General features: G+C 36.9%; 2 protein-coding genes across 11 annotated transcripts in view; one reads left to right on the forward strand and one right to left on the reverse strand.

Annotated features, from left to right (window-relative positions):
* EDAR (ectodysplasin A receptor) overlaps nucleotides 1-11,109 on the forward strand; it is a 72,226-nt gene extending 61,117 nt beyond the window's left edge. For 2 of the 3 annotated variants that reach the window (XM_030957950.1, XM_030957931.1), the window contains exons 6-12: nucleotides 1,480-1,566; nucleotides 2,694-2,822; nucleotides 2,957-3,031; nucleotides 3,336-3,408; nucleotides 4,141-4,300; nucleotides 7,080-7,140; nucleotides 8,506-11,109. In XM_030957950.1, the coding sequence (XP_030813810.1) occupies nucleotides 1,480-1,566; nucleotides 2,694-2,822; nucleotides 2,957-3,031; nucleotides 3,336-3,408; nucleotides 4,141-4,300; nucleotides 7,080-7,140; nucleotides 8,506-8,825 (905 nt within the window). In that variant the 3' untranslated portion in view covers nucleotides 8,826-11,109. The remainder of the gene's footprint in view (nucleotides 1-1,479; nucleotides 1,567-2,693; nucleotides 2,823-2,956; nucleotides 3,032-3,335; nucleotides 3,409-4,140; nucleotides 4,301-7,079; nucleotides 7,141-8,505) is intronic. The other variant, XM_030957940.1, reaches the window with a different exon arrangement.
* Nucleotides 11,110-16,887: 5,778 nt separating this feature from the next.
* The window catches only part of CCDC138 (coiled-coil domain containing 138), a 33,348-nt gene continuing 29,860 nt past the window's right edge, over nucleotides 16,888-20,375 (reverse strand). For 2 of the 8 annotated variants that reach the window (XM_030948713.1, XM_030948722.1), the window contains 2 exons: nucleotides 18,991-19,129; nucleotides 16,889-17,889 (listed from right to left, as the gene is read on the reverse strand). In XM_030948713.1, the coding sequence (XP_030804573.1) occupies nucleotides 17,718-17,889; nucleotides 18,991-19,129 (311 nt within the window). In that variant the 3' untranslated portion in view covers nucleotides 16,889-17,717. Of the gene's footprint in view, nucleotides 17,890-18,990; nucleotides 19,130-20,375 lie in introns of all 8 variants that reach the window. The other 6 variants (XM_030948693.1, XM_030948674.1, XM_030948733.1 and 3 more) reach the window with 5 other exon arrangements.

Here is a 20,375-nt window from a genome sequence, read left to right on the forward strand (position 1 = left end):
ACCTGCAACTCATACTTTGCAGCCTCTTTAGGTGAACATTTCTCATTCACAGCACGCAGACTTTTTTTGAGATAATACTTTCTTTTTTCTTTAAAAAAATAAACTGTCTTCATTTGAAGAATGTGCATATTGCTTTGTTCTTAATCATAGAACATTTCTCAGACCATTCCAGAGTATTCTTGATTTCTTGTCACATTTACCTGGTGATTTGATTTGTTTGAATATTTACTTGGTCAAAAGAAGTGCACAGTGAGCTCTCATCTACTCTTCTTGCCAAAGCAGCTTGTGGAGCCATGTGCTGTGCACACCTTACCAGATGACTGGGACAGCTTTTTGCTTTTAAGACTGCTGAACTGAATTATCACTGGACTTTTTCCACAGACAACTAATACAAAGCAGGAGGAATTTCGTACTTCCTGCAAGACAGAAAATTATTTTCAGGGTCTGTTGATAGTAGCTGCCTTATATACTAACCAATGGCATTAAAGTTCATTTGAGAAGGAAGATAACACTTACTCCCAACATTAATATTTTTGTTCTGTTTTGGAATACTGTGCAAACACCTATATAAAAGCATTCCCATAAACAGCTTTATTCCAAATAATATGCACTATTGATTGCTATTGTCAAAATATGTTATTTTATTACTTGGTTTAATGCTTTGAAAATTTGGTGCATGACACTAAGTGAAAGACTAACTTTAACCTTGACTGTAGAATTTAGACCTGGAAACCCCTATTGGACAATCTCATCCCTCTGACAGGATGAAGTTTTCCTATAACTTCTTCATTTATTGTTTCAGTGAATTTTCACTCTCCTCAGAATATAGACTTGGACTCCCCGGAATATAGAATTTGGACTGACAGGAGATCATAAGACACATACTGCCCAGTTACATTACAGGAAATTCCAAAATTCTCTTTTACAACAGTACAGCTCCATGGAACAGAAAAGCAACCAACACCATAATTTCTCACCTTCCCCAGATTTTCCAGTGGAGTCATGAGGGTTTGCATACCAGCTTTACAGTGATGCTGCTGGTGAAGGCTGCTGTGAGATGCACTAGTTTGATGAATCTACCAGCTAAGTCTCAGTCTGCAGTTGCAAATACTGGAGTGGGCTGTAAATTGAATAATCAGCTGGACCCTGGAAAACTCTCTGCTACCCAGGACAGGTCCATAACATGGGAATCTAAGTGTAACAGCTGGCTTTTTCATCTGAGTTCATATCTGTTCAGGAGTTTGACTTTCAATCCTTCTGGATAGTGTGCACAAACATGGTCTCTAATCCAGCTTTCAGTGTATCAGTAACACATTTTGGGATTAGGGACATCTCAAAGAGCAAGTGGTTCTTTGGTCCTTTGCTAATAAATGGGAATGCGACCAAGCCAAGTAAATGCTCTCTTTCCTTGAGCCAAACTATTCCTTTGACTGGGCAAAGTAACAATGGAATTTTATGGCATTTTTGTTTATATTGCAGGTGCAGGCTCTAACTCTGGCATTTCAGCCATTTTCCCAAGCACGTCTGGCACAAGCACTTTCTCACCTTACCAGCATGCTCACAAAGGTAAGAATGCACTCACGGGGTTAAATTAACAACTCTTTGTTTTCAAAAGGGCATCAGCAAAGTGCAACCAAACTGAAAATATCTGTTGCTATTTTCATTGTCACTATTTCCAGATTTCTAGAACTGCTATTAGAAATAATTCAGAATTCTTTTTTTTTTCTCAGTTAATCAACACTGCTGTTTGTCAGCTGAACATAAAAAGGATTTGAGCTGTACCCAGTGATGCCAACAATAAATTTAGCTCATTATTTGTAGCTTTACAGAAATAGCACTCTGCCTCAGCAAAGCTTAGCTTAGAATGGTGAAAATAACTTCATGCACAAATATGGTCAGTCTCTTATTGAAGTAACATAAACAGTTCTCCAGCACGATCATTTGGCTTTTAAAAGTTTTGAACCTGAGAAGACAAAATGGGAAAGATGCAGTTAATAAGGTACTGACAATACTGTTCTTCTTGGTATTGTCTGAAAACATGACTGTTAGGATCACATTTTCAGAGAAATTAAAGCTTTCATGCCTTTTAGCATATCTATAATTTTCTGCATCCTTTCACACCTTTTAAATTCTAGCCTTTTGCATCCAAGTTTTCTTTCTGAATATCTTTTCACCTAGCTTATTTTAAAATCACCTTTTAGCTGTTTTTTAAGTTTCTGTTAGAAAAACATCCATTTTTCTACATGTGCATTGTGTCCTCCTTTTACTTAAAGCTTTTGAGGCGGCCACAGTTATCAACAGTCATTTTAGCTCTTTTTCCCTTTTTATATTTACTGGCTTTTGTCTTGGCAACGCTGATTCCAAGAATGCAGTGCTACAAAAGCTTCTGCTCTCACTTATGTACAGCTTCCCGTATAAAAATACTATTTCCCACATCTTTGTATCTGATAAATCATACCATCAAATATTCTTAATGAATACTACTAACTAGTTTTATGCATAAATATCAAAATATTGAGAAATTTTTAATTAACTTCCCTTTGAGATGCAACACTAAGTTTTTCAATGCTTAACAAGCAACCACGACTCAGATCAACTCAAGGATTATGCAAACTATGTGTAGAGCAGACTGCAAACTGTTTACTAGTCTCTGATCCTAAGAGTTGCACCTTCATTTATTTTTTTCATTCCAGCAGATCTTTCAGGACAAGGACATCTGGCTACAGCTCTTATAATTGCTATGTCTACTATCTTCATAATGGCTATTGCCATTGTCCTCATCATCATGTTTTACATTGTGAAAACAAAGCCATCTGCTCAAGGTAATTGTTCACCAGGTAAAATTCTAGTTGCAAATGCTATTTTAGAATTTAGAATATTCTATTCTATTAGAATATTCTAAATTCTATTCTAGATTTATTCTGAGAATAATTAGTGTTATATTTGTATATTCTAGCCTGTTGCAAGAGCCACTCAGTAAAAAACGTCGAAGCTCAGGCTAACACTCAAGAAGAGAAGAAAGAAGTGCAAGGTACAAGTTGTTTTAGCTTTGCTTTTTCTATCCAAGACAACACTGGGCTTAAATATTCCTAATACTTTTCTCTTAATTACAGTTTCTCCTTTGGAGTATATAAAACCCTCATCAGTTTACTGAAGAATTGCCTATACTAGTTTTTTATGCTTCCAGAATGTCACTTAATCCTCTGATAGCAATTAAAAATAGAGCAGAGAGATTTATTTTGTCAGTAGGGTTGCCAGCAGAACTAACTCCTGACACAAAGCACTGGTTTGGAAACCTATTGCCAATTTAAACTTCTCTAATTGTTGTTCTACAGATAATGTTGTGATATTCTCTGAGAAAGAAGAGTTTGAAAAACTTACAGCAACTCCAGCTAAGGCTGTCAAAAGGTGGGTAAAAGATAAATATATTGCCAGTTTCACTGAAATGGGGGAGCCACATGGTCATCATTCATCCTGGTACAGTGGAACACATAAACAAATTTGATGGGTATGCTGGCAAGTTGCTGCAGCAGGGCAAAGACCAGATGCCTTAGTGGGCTCTTCCCCCTCTGCTTTCTAAGAGATGATAACATACACTGTGAAGAGACACCTGTGTCCTCCCTATTCCCTCTGTGGCCAATTCATCTGCTCTTTGGCCTCCATCTCCTCTTTTGAGAGGTTAATTTCTGGGGCCTGAGTGCAGCTCTCACTCACATGGCCTTACTGAGGTTCCCCTTCCTTTCTAGGCAGGAAGAGTAAAAATAGCTGCTGCAGGCCTTAAGGAAACCTTGTCCCTAGCATCATCTGCATGGCATGGTGTGGTAGTTTTTTTTCCTCATCTTATCTCTGCCCAGCAGCCAAACCTGCTTGGTAACATTATTAGGGTGGCTAAACACTGTCCTCATTGGAAAATCCCTCTATGAAAGGATTCTTGCAAGCTACCTGTGACTGTGGAGCTTGGTGGGCATTGCACATACACACTGGGCTGGTGAAGGCCTTTACAGTCACAGGATTTCAGAGGAAAGACATTTTAAACATGGAAAACACTTTTATCTCATTACTCTCAGGAAGCAAAAAGAGGAAGACTGGAGTCAACCCATGAGAGGCTTCACTAAGATAACCATATCCTTTGTTTTCCAGTGAAAATGATGCATCTTCTGAGAATGAGCGACTTTTAAGCCGGAGTATGGATAGTGATGAAGAAGCTGCAGTTGACAAGCAAGGGACTCCAGAGAGATGCTTGTTGTCTTTAGTGCATTTGGCCAGAGATAAATCTTCTACAAGCAATAAATCAACTGGGGTAAGTAAGTCTACCTTGAGATTTAAAAATTAAGAGCCTTTTTCTACTTATTTAAAAAAAAAAAAATGTATGAACTATCAACCCCCCAGAATGTACAGTAGGGTAGATCAGACTGATTTACAAGAGCTTCTCCAGACAAATTTGTTATAGAATCTCCTTTGCATAATGACATATATGCATATATATATAGTGTTCAGTGATATTAATAAATTAATCTACAAGACTAATTAATTTGCTTTTTTGAGTATTATATTTTATCGTTTCAAGAAAGAAAAGACCCATATAACAGCAATCCCCTGTCATAGCTAATGCTAAGACAGTAAAATAATGAAGCAGGCTGGATTTGGCTGACAGCAGAACATCTGAGTACCTTGACCCAGCTGCATTGGTATTTCCACAGCACAGATTTCTCAGCGATATCCGGTGTTGTGCTTGGTTTCCATGTGGAATTTTGAAAAACAAACACATAGTTTGAAGGTGATTCCTGTGCTCTGAAGGACTCTGTAATCTACTGTTTTGCTATGGAAGGCCTTTGCTTCTTCCTGCTGAGCATGTACTGCTCAGGGCTTTTTATCTCACTTGGAGTATTTTAAGGCACAGTTAAGGCCACACCTCACCCACACAACCTTTCAGTTTGTGTTAACATCAAACTACCCTTAAAAAGAAGGTGTCTGCTCTGATCTTTTAGTATTTCTAATTTATTTAAAAATGGCTATAGCTAGGTCCAAATCACTTCATTAATATCAAATATCAAATCTGGTTTCAGAAAAAATAGGTTTGAAAATGCATCTTTTAATGTTTACATGTTTTAAATTGTTGGGAGAATCAGCTCAAAATTTCTAAAACACACCATTTTTCAGCTGAGATCAGACACACAAAATCTCAGCACAAGATAAACAGTTTTGTAGTTGTAGATATTTATGGCCATCTGAAAATAACTTACTCTTTCAATGCTCACACTTTAAAGTTCGGGTTTTTGAGGTCTCTCTAAATATGAACTTTATGGTACTTCTGTAAGCACTGGCTTGAAATAGGGTAATACACCTTGGGTAGTCATGAAATCAGGATATTTCATAAGAAGCAGGTTACCTTCGAAAGACCCTATACATAGATACATTCTCCAGAGTCGTTAGATAGATAGCTCATAAGTGCACCTAAAGTATGGACTACTTCTTCCAGACTTGTTCTAAGACATCCTCATGGACTAAAGACTCCTGACAAGGCTGAAGACAGACTTTTCAATGAAAGAGCAGATCGCGTCAAGATTCTCCACTCCATACCTAAGATGTCACAATTAAGCCAGTTGCTAGAAGTTAGAAAAGCAGTAATTTTCTTCAGATTGGGAATTAAGTAGTGTTATAGCACAGGAAAGAGTACTCAGAGCACTTAGACAGGGATAAAGAAAATTAGAGTCTTGCTATTAGCCAAGTCTTCTTTTTCCTAGTTACACAAAAACCCATTTGCAATGTGCGGCCACACAGAGGATCATCAGGGTAAACATTTTCTGTTTGCTTTCAGCTTAAGGTTTAAATCCCCCCCACCTTCTGGCTCTGGTAAAAAGAGCATCTTGCATTATTCTTCAAGGAATTACTCAACCTGCTTCTTTACCCTAAAAGTGGAGGGAGAATGAAAATAAGCACCCAATAGTTTTCTTAGGAGGAGTTTTAATAAACTCCATTAAATTTCCCAGTTTCAAGGTTCTGAAACAGGTGATCCAAACCTACAGTGGCAACACAACTGACTGAGCACAGGTAAATTACAGGAGGAAGTGAGCGACTGCGTGGCGCATGGCACGATGCACTTGCACTGTGCCCGCCAGGCGCGCTCCAGCTGGAGTGGCCACTCTGCACTCTCCAGCTGCAATTCCATTAATCCACGTCACTGGTGCACCTCGCCCTTCACTGCCCAAATAAAGTGAGGGAAAACTTGCCACAAAACGAAGTACTGAAAGCAGAGCTTTCATTCAAGCCTCGTTTGCAGTGAAAAGTGACAAATTTGTGGAGATAATGCTAGAGTCCTGTCAAAAAGACAGCTTTTCAGCTTTTCTAATGAGAGCTGGCTCAGGGAAGAAAATTTCAGTCCCTGAGAGCTCATGACATTTTGACATTTGTTTTCACTCCACATCGAATTCAAAGCCAAAACTTGAGGATATTTTGCTAAATGAAACTATATAAAAGTGTCCATTTTTAGCTTGAAAAATGTCATGTTTTCAGTCTTGTTTCTGTCTTGTCAAAAATGACTAGATCCCCCTGGACCTCATATTTTTCCTCTCTAAAACTTCACTTTTTTTTTCCTAAATCTATCTGTAAAATATTTCAGTTAATTAGTAATGCACTAAGCAGGTCTACGTCAAGAGACAGAAAGGAAGAGCCCCTCCTCTACAGTCCTCTTAGATTATTTGAAGAAGGCAATTTCAGTCTGAATTTAATTCGCTGTATCCAGTCCTGACCTGGTTTACCTAGACATTCCTATGTTCATCACTGCATATATGGTACCGGATTTATCCTCATTCTCAGGAGTTGGAGCAGAAAAGTACTGGCTCTCAAAAAAAGTCTAGAAGTTGAAATGAAAAATCTCTAGCAGTGGCAAGTGAAATCAGAAATATGTTTATGCTTCATGGAATAATGGCTCTGTCATTTTCTTTGAGTCTTCAAAATGGACCCTTGAGGACACTGTGTGATAACACCATGAAATGGAGAGGTCCCACTTTCCACTGCTGTCTGCTAACTGTTTGATCTTGTAACTGAAAAATTAATGAAATAAATCTCTTCTCATTTAGATTCAAAGTCGAAGGAAAAAGATACTTGACGTGTATGCTAACGTATGTGACGTTGCAGAAGGTGAGTGTACAACTTGCGCCTACATTAAAATGAAATCAGATCACAAGCATTTGCTATAAACTAAGAAAGGCTTCTGGCTATCTATGGAAAATAGTCCCAACCCAGGGAATGTACTCTGTAAGCAGATTTGTATTCACTTGCCAGGAGCCCTGTGGTCAGCCCTGACCCCAGAGCTGTCCAGGCTGGCCTGGGGCAGGCCACAGCTTCTCTCCAGGCATGGGCATGGCCTTCCTTCCTGTGGAGAGCAGGAAGAGTTGTGGTAGGCTGTGCTGGGACACACGAACAGACCAAGATACAGAGAAGCAGTTTTGCATTCTCCATATAGAGGAAACCTGAGGTCTTATTTCTTTAGATAACAGATTTTTAAAAGTTCCAAATATGAAAGTGTGATTTGGCAAGGGTCAGGATTGAGGGTAAGACACAAATCTCAGCCTACTCTGCTTCTCTAAATTCTGTCCCACATCTCACAACAAAATGTGGAGTTTACAGGCTGTAAGTGTTTTGACCCTGTTTAGCACTTGACAACCTGAACTGTTTTAGCAGGATATACAAATTAAGTTCTCTGTAGAACAGGAGCTGTGACTGCATTTACTTTCCACACACACACACTTTGTGTGCACATTTATGAGTATGCTGTAATTCAGGGAGCTCTGTCTTCCATCAGATTATTTCTGATGGGTAAGAAGCAGGAAAACTACAGAAGCAAAAGTCTGGTTTGGGAAAAATGCTGTAGTTGGTTCTCTCCTCTGTTTTCTGAACATGAATACATAGAAAATATGTCCAGGAGAAAATAGCCTTTTCCCCACAGGATGAATGTTAAATCCTCCCTAGAGATTCACAATAGTAATGACAGTTGAGCACTTGCAGGGATGTTTATGCTTGCATCTGGCATTATTGCTTCACCTCACTTCTCACTTTCCTACGAGGACCACTTTCAATTACAGATGTGTTTCAGCAGATGCTGGTGACAGTCTCAGGGAAGGGTCAAAGCTGTGTCTGGAGCTCAAACACTGAGCCTGACATGTAGAAGTTTATTAATGGGGATGCTCACTAGGGACATCATTGCAATATACTTTTTCTAACAGCTAGTTAACTGTTGAAGGAAAGGGCAGAGCCATGGGAATTCATACAACCTATCTATTACTTCTTTTCCAGGCAACTTTTTACCGTAATTATGATATCCTACTGTCATTATGAAGAATTAATTTGGCAATATGCAGTAGTAACTTTGGACCTAGACATAATCATGTACTATCACTTAAAGATTTTAGCTGTATTCATTGCTATCAGTGTAATCTGCTGTACTTTAATAAATGTCAAGACCTGTACCCAGAGCCACCTGACAATCCCCCCCTCCCTTTGCAGGTCTGAGCCCTACAGAGCTGCCGTTTGACTGCCTGGAGAAGACCAGCCGAATGCTGAGCTCCACCTACAACACGGAGAAGGCCATAGTGAAAACCTGGCGTCACCTGGCCGAGAGCTTTGGGCTGAAGCGGGACGAGATTGGCGGCATGACGGACGGCATGCAGCTCTTCGACCGCATCAGCACGGCAGGCTACAGCATCCCAGAACTGCTCACCAAACTGGTGCAAATCGAGCGATTGGATGCTGTGGAATCCTTGTGTGCAGACATTCTGGAGTGGGCACAAGCAATGCCGGCTCCTGAACCAGCAGGGACATCCTGACACGCTTGCCTGGGGCCCGCACCTCCACATCAGAAGTGTGATTCCAGTAAGCACTGCATCAAAGACCTTGGACTAAAGACCATTGATGCTTCTCCTACACAATTGCTCACCATAGCCAATGGGAAGCTCTTCTCTTTGACTTCTAAAAGTGAAGTAACACATCTACCAAAACAAGAGCTGAAATTTCCCAAGAAGCTTGGCATGAAACATGTCATTAAACAAAATGATCATGTTAAAAAGTTACTGATAATAAGCAGAGACACAAACATCCATTTTGCAGTCTGTGTATGAGCAGGAGGGCAAATAACCCTTCTGATACCATTTGTGCCTGGCCTTCAGAAAAAGGCATTGAATAGCTCTCTGAAAATATTCGTGTCTCTTAGAGCTTCACTCAATGGTTCAATGGTTTAACAGTTACAGTCAGAAGCAGTACCACAGCTACAGTATCAATTAATACACATTAGGCACATACATTTCTATCTGCTCCAACCAGCTTCATTTTCTACACTTATGGGTTTGCTGAATCTAGAATTATGTGCATTATGTGCATAGGTGTATATGCACAGTCCTCAGATTGACTAACTATGCTGCATGGAAAAAGAGTCACCATAACTTACAGATTGAAGTGCTTCAAAACAATCTACATAATGCACATAAATGCACTCTTGGTCCATTCTGACATTTCAGAAATTATAAATTTAAACTGCTGACTTGCTTGCTGAGGACAAGCTGGTCAGCAAGTGGGCAGGAAGTGGGCAGGAGAAGTGGGCAGTTGCTCCTTGCCAGTGGAGAGCAAAATCTTCTTTTCTTTACTGTTAAGAAAAAAGCAAAACCAAAACCATATTGTCCACTACCATTAAAAATATACTTTTCCAATAATGACATCTATATATCAAATTATATTTAAGTCAGAGGAATTCCAGACAACAGTGGTGCACATGTGACACAAAGAGCAAAAAGAGTAGGTTTCTTTAGAGACCCTTGAAATGTGGAGAAAAAAGTGTTTTTAATGCTGTACTCTTCTAAGCCTAGACCATGAGCACAGAATCCACCAGTGACATTAAACTCATCTGGAAGGTAATGCATTACTGTGAGTTTGTGAAGTACAAAACTTGACCTAATTTGGTTTTCTTTTAACTAATGTCTGATTTTCACAGTTAAAATTTATCTAAAATTCATTCAGACCACAGGTCAGTGTCTCTTACCAAACCAATTTGCCTAATTTATAGCCAAAATATTGATGATGGATTTCACCAACTGCAACCACTAAATTAAGAGACATGTCAATTACAAAAATTACTTGTTAAATTCCAAAATGCACGACTGAAAAAAATGCTATTAAAAATATTTACTATTACCCAGAATTTAACAATCAGTATTCCATCACTTAGTAACTAGATCTTATTTATGATAGTATCATAATTGTGCAAAACATTTATCATCACCCTTTAACATCTATATTTAGTATTGTTTCAGCACTTGATTTGTATATCAGGAGAAGTAAATACTGCAACATAAAACCTATCCCTCTTGTTATTCTTTTTCCCCTTTCTTTCATATCGTAACACACTCTTCATTAATCTGCATATTCCAAATTTGGTAAGATTTTAACTCTTCTTTCAATGATGCAGCAAGCTGCATTTATTTGAAATTTAACAAGCTGATTGATGTTGAATTTAGGTGTGAAATTCTTGTCTTAAAATCAATGACAAATTCATACAGGGTTCAACAGGCTTCAATAAGATTTCTAGATCTGTTCACAGCTCAGCAATCATCAACACGATTCTCAAGATCATGAATTTGCAGGTTTTACTATTGCTACTAGAATAAAAAAAGAAACAAAAGTGAAAGAGAGAAAGAAAGGAAGGAAGGAAAGAAAGAAAAAAAACCCCTAAGTATCAAAATTCAATTTTTTTTGTGCCAGTGTGTAACTACAGTGTTATTCAGTGGACTGCCTCCTATGTTTTATACGCCATTTACAACAACACATCACATATTTGTTAAAAGGAAGACAAAGAAGACACAGGAATCTTCTTTTTATGCTTATTGGGCCATGAAAAGTTGGGGTTTTGAAACTGATGGTGCCAATGCGAACACAGACTATTTAACATTATTTTATTTAGTATACAGAATTTTTATTGTTATACAAGAGATGTACGGGATTGAAAAAAGAATCCTGTAGGTCTTGCCAAAGCTTACTTTCTAATAACTTTGTTTTATGCTGTATATATAACTTATTACATTGTAAAATAAGAACATAAAATATACTAATAAAAGAGAGAAGTCAAACACAGTTGTATTAGCCATTTCTTTGATTAAATAGCACATTGCCTTATAAATCTGTAATTAAATAGGTTAGCCAAGGGCTGGCAGGCACATTCCTGTGGTATGGGAGTGTCTTGGTAACACACATGGAGCAATCCTTGCATTCCTGTAGGATACTGCTTCTCTGCATCACTTAGGAAACTCAAAGCAGAAACCATTTTGTCAAGAGAATTTGTATTCAGTATTTCACCTTGAAGGTAATGTGAAAATGCCAAGCCCCTTCCATTCCTCAGAGAATCTGTAATTTTTTATCTGTGTACTGAGAACTCTGCAGACTTTGAGACTGGTGAATAATGTCACAGTAACAGTACCCTCATTAGAATGTCTTCATTCTGCATTTCCAAATTAGCACTACTTCACAACATTACCAGAAATCTTAACTGGATGCTTTCATTCCATGCCAGGATAATTGTGTTCATGCAGTCTCAGCTTGTACAGGTGGGACCACCAGAAGAACTGCAAGCTTCTGTAAAAAAAAAAAACAACAAAAAAACCCCAAACAAACAAACAAACAAACAAACAAAAAAACACCAAAAAAACCAAACAAACCAAAAAAACCCAGAGCACCAAGCTGGATTTCCCCCAGGCTGAACTACTTACTACCTTGTAAGACTTTCCTCACCTTATCCCAGCTTTCTAGCCTGACCAATGTTGTCCCAGTTTTTTCCTTAGAGAAACTTTCTGGGCTTTGCAGACTTTCTCTGATTTCAGGTTGCACTCAGGGACTGTCCCTCTACGTAATGTTCAGTTTCTGATGGTCCCAGACTGATGACATAAATAAAAATGAGAGGTAAGCTGGGCTGAAAAGGGTAGGTGCCAGCTTTGCAGTATAAAGCAACAACAGCTGAATGCCTTTGTATGCTATAATTTGGGATAATTAAATATTCACATTATTCATGAGCAAACAATAACATGCATAAATGCCCAGCAGTATGGGTTGGATTATAAGCTGAAAAGGCATGCCAGTTCCATTTCTCCCTGTCAAACTCTAAGCTTCAGAAAGTTCAGCAGTCCTTCTTTCCATTAGGAGAGGTGTAATTAAAAGAAAAATCTCTACTGTTGCAGGTGAAAATCATTACCCACAGGTACATCAATGATTCCTGTATCCAGAAGTCACTCTTCTGCAAGCAAGCTCCATACTTGCCTTGATAATAAAAAGAAAAATTGAGCCCATGCCCTCATTATATATGGGAGAGGCTTCCTAGTGCACATTTCACTAAATATATTAAAATAAACAGGGCAAGAAAGGACTGTCTCAGGCTATATCTAGTTCTAGATGCATAATATTGCATATATATTCTATCCCCACATCCAAATAAACGCTTTAGATTATTTATTGTGAGATGATTTATAATGCATAGCACCTGCTACCTCAGGCATTAATTTATCACTATCAACTACTCTTCAAGGACAGGAAAATGTTGATTCCTTTTTTGCTACTCTTCTGTGAATCTAGACTGTCTGAATACTTAGGGAAGAATGGTAAGAAGCCTTTGTATGCACTGCTGCAGAAGGCATCAGTAATTACACAGGGCACACACAGGCATCTCATTTGTTCATCTGCTTTATTTTAAAAAAGAGATTTTTTTTTAATAATTGAGGCTGCTATAATAACAAGCTTGTATAAGGATTCAAGTTAGTATAGCAAGACAATTCAGGAATTATTTTCCAACTTAATCTACCACATAGAAGTAAACAAAAAATCAGGAGGAGGTAGTGCTGAAGACTGATTAGTAGAAAGACAGCTGAATCAGGAAGGAAACAGAGTTCAGCTTCAGAAATTCAGCCTTGGTGTGCAAGACTGCTGTGAAAAGGAATCCTCCTCACACTTCTTCACACTTCAGCAGGGAGGAGGAGAAATCAAGCAGACATCCAACTGCTACTTTGTGGCTTCAAAGGATCATAAACTGAGAAAATATGTTTAATTGCATTTCTTACATAAATAACTCTTGAATCCACACACTAGAATATTGCTTCTTCTGAAGCAAAAAACCAGTCTGGCAACATTAGTTATCTCCAACCTTCTTCAAAAGCCTGCTACTTTTCCAAAAAGCTGATGTGTGGGTGGGATATTATGCTCCTGTTTGAAACTCTACTGTATTATACTCTTTTTTCCGCCTGAGGCTGGAAAGATTATTTTTACTCTTTTTTTTTTCTCCATAATTAACTGTACTAAGGATGTCATTTTATGGATCTGAAGATGATCTTAAAGTAAACTTTTTAGTAGGAATATTTTTTGTGCTGACCTTTCAACTATTGTTAGCAGTATCCCAGCCACTGAATTTGCAGCCCTAGCTTGGGTACATATATCAGAGCAATTACTTACCCTTAAGCTGCAGTGATCAGAGACAGGTTATATTCAGGGAGATATTCCTTGGATCCAGTCTAAATATGCTTGAGTAATGGGCACAAAGAGAACTGTTTTCTGGAAAAAAACATATATAGCTTCTCAGATCTCTTTTCCTCAGTTAATTCTCTCAGTGTGACTTTAGAGATCAGAATATCTTCTTATGTCTTGTTACATTTCAACTCAGGACAGCTCAAAAAAAAACTACCTACAAGCAAGCAAACAGAAAGTGATTTTGCTCAAAGCTATCTCTTCTAGTAGTAATATACACTTGCTTTCAAACTTAAGTAAAAAACATAAGTCTAATAAACAAAGATATTCCTAACCATGGTCAGAAGACGACATTCAAGGGTTTCATGAGCCCAAAACAAAGATGGATAGCGGTGGTTTTGACACAACACACTACAAGAGTCAGTATAACACATAAAGGTGCCTTTGCCCATCTCAGTGCTCTTCAGGGGTGTGTAATAGGCAGGACCTCAATGCTGCACAGCACTATTACTTTTAAAATAATTTCTGTGAGTTTTAAAAATGTGTGAGCATTACATCATTCAGAGGAACACAAGGGGTCACTGCTCTGCCACTGTAGTCCCTTTAACCATTTGGAAAGTGGAAGATCACCAAATTGTTTCATAGATCAAAATTTCCAACTTTCTGCACTACATTTAAATACATTATCCTGAAGATAAATGCTTTTTATCAGATCATCAATCTCCAAAGCCATATAAGTTTTAGGTGAAAAATTCAGTATATAATTAAAGGATTCAGTGTAACAGCTCTGAATAATGAGCTCTACTTACAGCTCCTTTTAAATCTGGTCTGATAAGTTAAATCATATATTTTAGACATTGATGCTGACCATGAATAGAAGTTCTTCAAAATACGTTGCCTTTGGCATAGCTTCCCCTTCCAGGTAAATTTATCTGCTACAAGAAATCTTTCCCTATTATATATATATCAAATTCAGCTATATAACATTAGAAAGAGCTGCAAGCCAGTCATGCTCAGGAGAATGGGAAAATAACTGTGAAATCCCACTTTCAGACCTTTTATCAGCTGGTGAAAATCACAAATATGAAGAAACAGAGCACAAATGTGCAGGTTGGGTAATGTTAGCCTACTTTATTTAGCTATGCCAAGCTTTTGCAAATACAACTGTCCTGTACCTAGGGAACAATCTTCCTCACAGATTTGCTAAATCTAGGCTTTGTGGATGAGGTCTGAAAAATTTATCAATAAGAAACACTTTATAAATAGCAAGGGTGATTACCATTCTACAGTAGACAGGCCTGTAAGAAAAAAAAAAGGGAAATTCCTTTTCATCATATTTGGTAGTCTTTTCTGGTATGAAAACTGTCTCAACATAAAGAGATGCAATATTCTTGTTGACTTTCTCAACAAGAGGACTCTCGCAGCTATTCAAAAAAACCCAGCAAGACAAATTTGTGTGTTAATTCTTTATCTTTCCTTAAAGTAGTAGGTTGTGACTACAAGAAATTTTCTTGTTTCATGCCACTGATGGTAGTTGATCACTTCTGGACCCCTACACACAAGCAAGACAAGGCAGACTGTAGCCAGTTTGAAGCTGACTGAGCAGCTCAGAGAAGTGTGAGAATCCCAACCTTTCTTTAAAGGGCAAGTGGTCATCACATCTCTTGCTTCCCCTCAAATTCTCTCCCAAAAAATGATTGAAAAATTATATTCTTTGGATGAATATTAATTCACCTCTTGACAGAGGTATTTGGCATATCTAAAATAGCATATTCTTCTGCAGGAAACTAGAAAACTGAGATCACATACACCATGTTTCCTTAGGGAACAGGGAGCTGCAGGAAACAGCTAGAGGTACAGTTAACTTTTTCAAATATCTCTTCTTGTAGACAGTTTTCTGGAAGAAAGGTAAAGTAGAAGAAATTTAGATACTCATAATATCTAAATGCCACACAAGCAGAAAAATACCCAGAAAATTCTAGACTCCATCTGCGAGGGAAAGACAATACAAAGAGGTGCCCAAAGTGTGGCCAACTTGACAGAAATCTATCATTTCCAAAAGACAAAACAAGTCCACAAATGACAGCAGGGAATGCAACTGGCTTCCTCTCTTCCCCTTCCCTACAGAGACTGCCAAGGTCACTCAGGGGATTGATAACAGGATGGGGATGTTTGAGCAAGGCCACGACAAGGGCTGGTGTGAACAACTGGGGTGGGCTGGCTCAAAAGGCAGATGTTCAGGGCAGGGATGCCTCTCACCGGACCAAGGGTCTCAATGCCCCATCTAACCTGGCCTTGAAAAATCTGCATAAGATCAAAATTATTAGTCTAATCTTTAGGTCATCAATATAATGCATTAATATTTAACAGATTGGAAAACCCTTTTCTTTTGCATTTTAACAGGAACCTAACATTTAGATCATAAAAACTTGAAATTAGCTGTGATTCAACTTTCTAAAGTGTAAACAATACTGTATATAAACCACAAGGGACCAATATTAAAAACAACACCATAGTCAATGTGTCTCTTTTAAATGCATTACCTTTGCCATTATTAGATGGCCACCTTGCATTAAACTGGGATCCTAAGGAAGATCAGTATATTAAATTACAGCAATGAAGGCTGAAAACTAAGAGCACAATCAACATTCTTGTGGAGATAAGAAAGCGAGCAGCTTTCTACAGGTTTTTTTAATTATTGATTTTTGTAGTATTTTTAAATGGCTGTAGATGGAGAAGCACATGAGGACTGGGACTATTCTTCCTAAATAACAGGATTTTGTCTCCAGCCAAAGGTATATGGAAGCTTTTGCACTGCTGGTGAATTTGACAGAAACCCAAAACTACTGATGAAGAAATACTTATTTCAAAATGTAATTGATTGTGAGGAAATTCTTTTATCTGAGATTAGTGTTATTTAAAAATTACCTAGAGTTGGTTTCCTGCCAAGAGTGCACAGTGCTTGCTCTCTCTTCTAGACATAATTGGTGCCAAATCTGGGGCAGACTCCTTTCACAGCAAAACTTGTTAGAAATGTTAGGTCAAATTGCTAGAAAAATATTTGCAGTTGGAATTCAATTTCAAAGACCAGTTCATAGACTTCTGGTAAAAAAAAAACAACAACACCAACCTCCGCCACCCCCACCCCCCAAAAAAAAAAAAAAAAAAAAAAAAAAAACCTTAACCAACCAATCAAAAATCACCAAACCAAAACCAACCAACCAAAAAAAAAGCAAAAAATGAGAAATAAAAACTCTCTAAAGTTTTATATTGATGGTCAGTGTTAGTCAAAGACTGAAATACAGCAGATCTTTAAGCTTTAACTGCATTTTCAATTTTATAAATATATATTTTCAGTAATTACAGTAAAAATCAGCAATGGAACACTAATTTCAATTTTTAGAAGTATCCTATTTCCAATTTGTAAGAACTTCTAAACACTGAATTCTGGCAGACAAAAAATATATTCATACTCAGAAATGAAATGTGGGTACTGTGAAGATTGTATTGCAAATTAAAACAAAATACAGCAGGAGCGATAAAATAAAATAATTTTATGTTACAGATTACTTTTGCCAGACATTTTAAGACATGCTTTTATTTACATTTGCAAAGATATTACCATCCAAAGTTGCACTATACAAAGCAGGATTAAAATACTAAATGTTACTTAAATACAGGAAAAGATCAAACAAATTCTAAGAAAATTCTGAAATCAAACCAACAAATTTTCTTATTCAATACATCTAGTTATGGTAAATTAAAATCTGGTATTAATCATTAAAACAGCAGGTTTATCAAAAGATAATCTGCTAAGATACCTGTCTGCTACTTATCAACCATAAAACAAATTACAGAATTTATAGAACTCTCTGAAGAGTCAAAAGTAACTAAGATTCATACCTGTAAGGAAAGACTGGTATTTCTGATCTGCTTACTCTAAGGATTCAATTGCTTACATTGCATGAGTCATTCACAACAGCAGCATTATTTCACTTCTTTACAAAATACTGAAGAAAGCCATCTAGCATATTACAAAGTTTTTCATTTTCCTTTTTATGAATGAGTGAAATGTAAGTGAGAATCCACACGATACCCAGCAAATTGCACAGTACTGAGGCGCTGCTTAACATATTTATACAAATCAGTAAAAAAACCCCTCCAAATTTCAACTAACATAGGCAGCTGGTATAAATTATCCAGAACAATAATTAGATTGAAAGCTAGTGCTAGTGACTTGTGCTTAGACTGGATTCAAGAGAGTTACTTGTCAAGAATTCCAAATTCAGCAGAATTGAATTGAGGTTTATACAGAGGAAGGTGTGACCTGGATCTACAGTTCTACGCAATTCTTGGAACATTCGATGAAGACCAAACATTTCAAACAGCTTCTTATTGCTTCTGCAAAAGATTTTGAATAAAATAATTGTCAATTTAAAAAGGAGAGGTCTCATATAAACACTGAAGATGCTACAGAAATAGTATTTTTAATGAAGTAAAATGCGCATTGAGTGTTTCACATAATTCTTCTATGTACGTTTCTAAGCATAAGGTTATCAATGCATGGTGAGAAAAATTTGGCAAAAAAGTTAACAAGAATTATCAGTTTTCTTGAGTAAGTGATATGTACACATAGTATAATAAAAGCTCAAGGAAAGGGCTTTTCACTCATGTGGAATAAGATTTCAGAGACAAATAAAAAAATTAGGATTTTTGAGCCAATTTTTCTTTGACTAGTAAAAGAAAGTTTTAATTTTAGATTATTTTATAGGAAAATTCTTTTTCCAATAGTTCAATTTTATTCCTTACAAGAAATGAAAACCTCAGTTTTGTCAACAGCTTTAAGTCCAATGTAAAAATTCCTCAGTTTAGATATCTCCTTACATTAATGAAACAACCCCACTGAGCAATGTGCCAGTGAAGCTCAGCAGCACATTACTATTGACATGATGACCTTTGTTATAATCAGCCAATAATCAGTAAGCAATGGGAACACAGTTTAAAAAGCTGAACATTCCCAAAAGGGCTCAATTGGCTCAAAATCTTAAATTTTTGAGGGAAATGAAAACTGATGAAGCTTGAATGCAAGTCAAAGATAAGACTAAAATTTCAAAGGAGCTTACTACTAATTATGTGAGTAAAACTGAAAGTCTAGGATTCTCTTCTAAGAATTCTAAGCATTTTTGTCACCTGCAGATGTAAGGAAGAATTCCTCTTTAAGTCTGAATTGCAGATGTAAGGAATAATTCCTCTTTAAGTCTAAATTTCTAGTTTGTACTCTGAAAATTGAACTAGATTTATGCACTAATAGAAAGGCTTGTCTTAAACTTCTATGGCAGAAAGAATTTTAATCTAACTGCTACAATTAAAACTCCAGCATTGTATATGGTGGAGAGAATAAACAGAAAAACAGAGATTAGTTTTTGGAAAAGAAAAAAGATAAAGGTCACCAAATTAATTAACCTAATAATAGCTAACAGAATAATGGTAATAAAGGATTACCTTATTCTGGAGAGTTTTTGCAGTATAACACAGAGCTTTTCCAAAACTGCAATATCTAGCTTAGAATTTCGAAGCAATACAGAGCAAGTCTGGAAGAAGGATTCATTACTGCAGGCTTCCAGGAAAGGCTGTAAGGAATCTGGAAAAAAAACTTCAAAAACTGTATCACAGAGTTCAGTGCAGAGGAAAGTATTGATAGAAGGCCTTAAATGCTTCATGCTGTGCAATATTTACAACAACCAAATATTTCAGTTTCTGTTGAACATGTGATCCAAAGCTCAGGTAACACTAGAAACTGAAAAAATGCAAGTTCCTAAGAGTTCTGACACGACTGATCCTTGAATTAAAGCAGTGTCTATTCTCTTGAGAACAAAGGAAAACAGGAAACAGAATCATTTTAAACTAAAATAAAAAATCTTACATTGAAAATGTTTATGCAATGCTCATTTATCATGGTTCTTTCCTTCAGACCATGGGAGGGGAACATTAAGTTGAACAAAAAGACCCGGAAAGAAATATTTTAAACTGCTGCAGATCAAATGGGCAGGGATAGTACATATAAGAGATTGTGTGAGACCTGAGAATCTTTCATCATCAGCATACTGTCCCTGTACTCAGTTTCAAGAGAGTAAACACAGTAATTAAGAGGTAAAAGTAAGATCTGTACAGCAATTAAACACAAAAACCCCTCCCTTAAAACAGTGGATGAGTTTTTATGTCACACTGAAAAGCATTTCCCTCTACCCTGTTTCCCAAAATCTAGTAACTTCAAAATAAGGTTAGATCTGTTCTCTGGTTATTTAATTTTTGGTTCTCATATTACAGATTAATTTCTAGCACAAACATAAAGAAAAGAAATTATTATTTGTTTTTCCTTAAAATTAACAGACTTACATATACCACAGGGCATTTGCATTATGAGAATACACATGTGAAGAAAATATTTTAATTGCATAATGTTAAAATACTTAATGTGTTCTACTTAATAAGAAACTGCAATATGCAAATGACAGCATAAACCAACAAACAAGACATTAAGAAAATTTAATCTCCTGAATACTGTAACTTACAAATAGGGTATCAAGATGTTTTTATCAGTACAAAGAAGGCTGGATGTACGTTTTGTATTTTCCTTGTCCTCATTCAAGGACATACAATTTATTAAATGTAACAAGTAGCCTTGGAGTGAATTCAAGGTTTTAATTTATTTCAGAAGGTTTACTGATAAATCTGAAGAAATGCTATGGAAAACTGTTGGAAATAGGGCTTAAAAAAGAAATCAACTTGGCATTTAAAGTCAGTCCGAGAACCTAGATAACTAATTTTCTGCACTGTGTATTTATGCTGAATATTCAGTAAGGACCCAGTTATTCCATTCCAACAAA

This window comes from Camarhynchus parvulus, chromosome 1 (genome assembly GCF_901933205.1).
Source record: "Camarhynchus parvulus chromosome 1, STF_HiC, whole genome shotgun sequence".
Classification (NCBI taxonomy): Eukaryota; Metazoa; Chordata; class Aves; order Passeriformes; family Thraupidae; genus Camarhynchus; species Camarhynchus parvulus.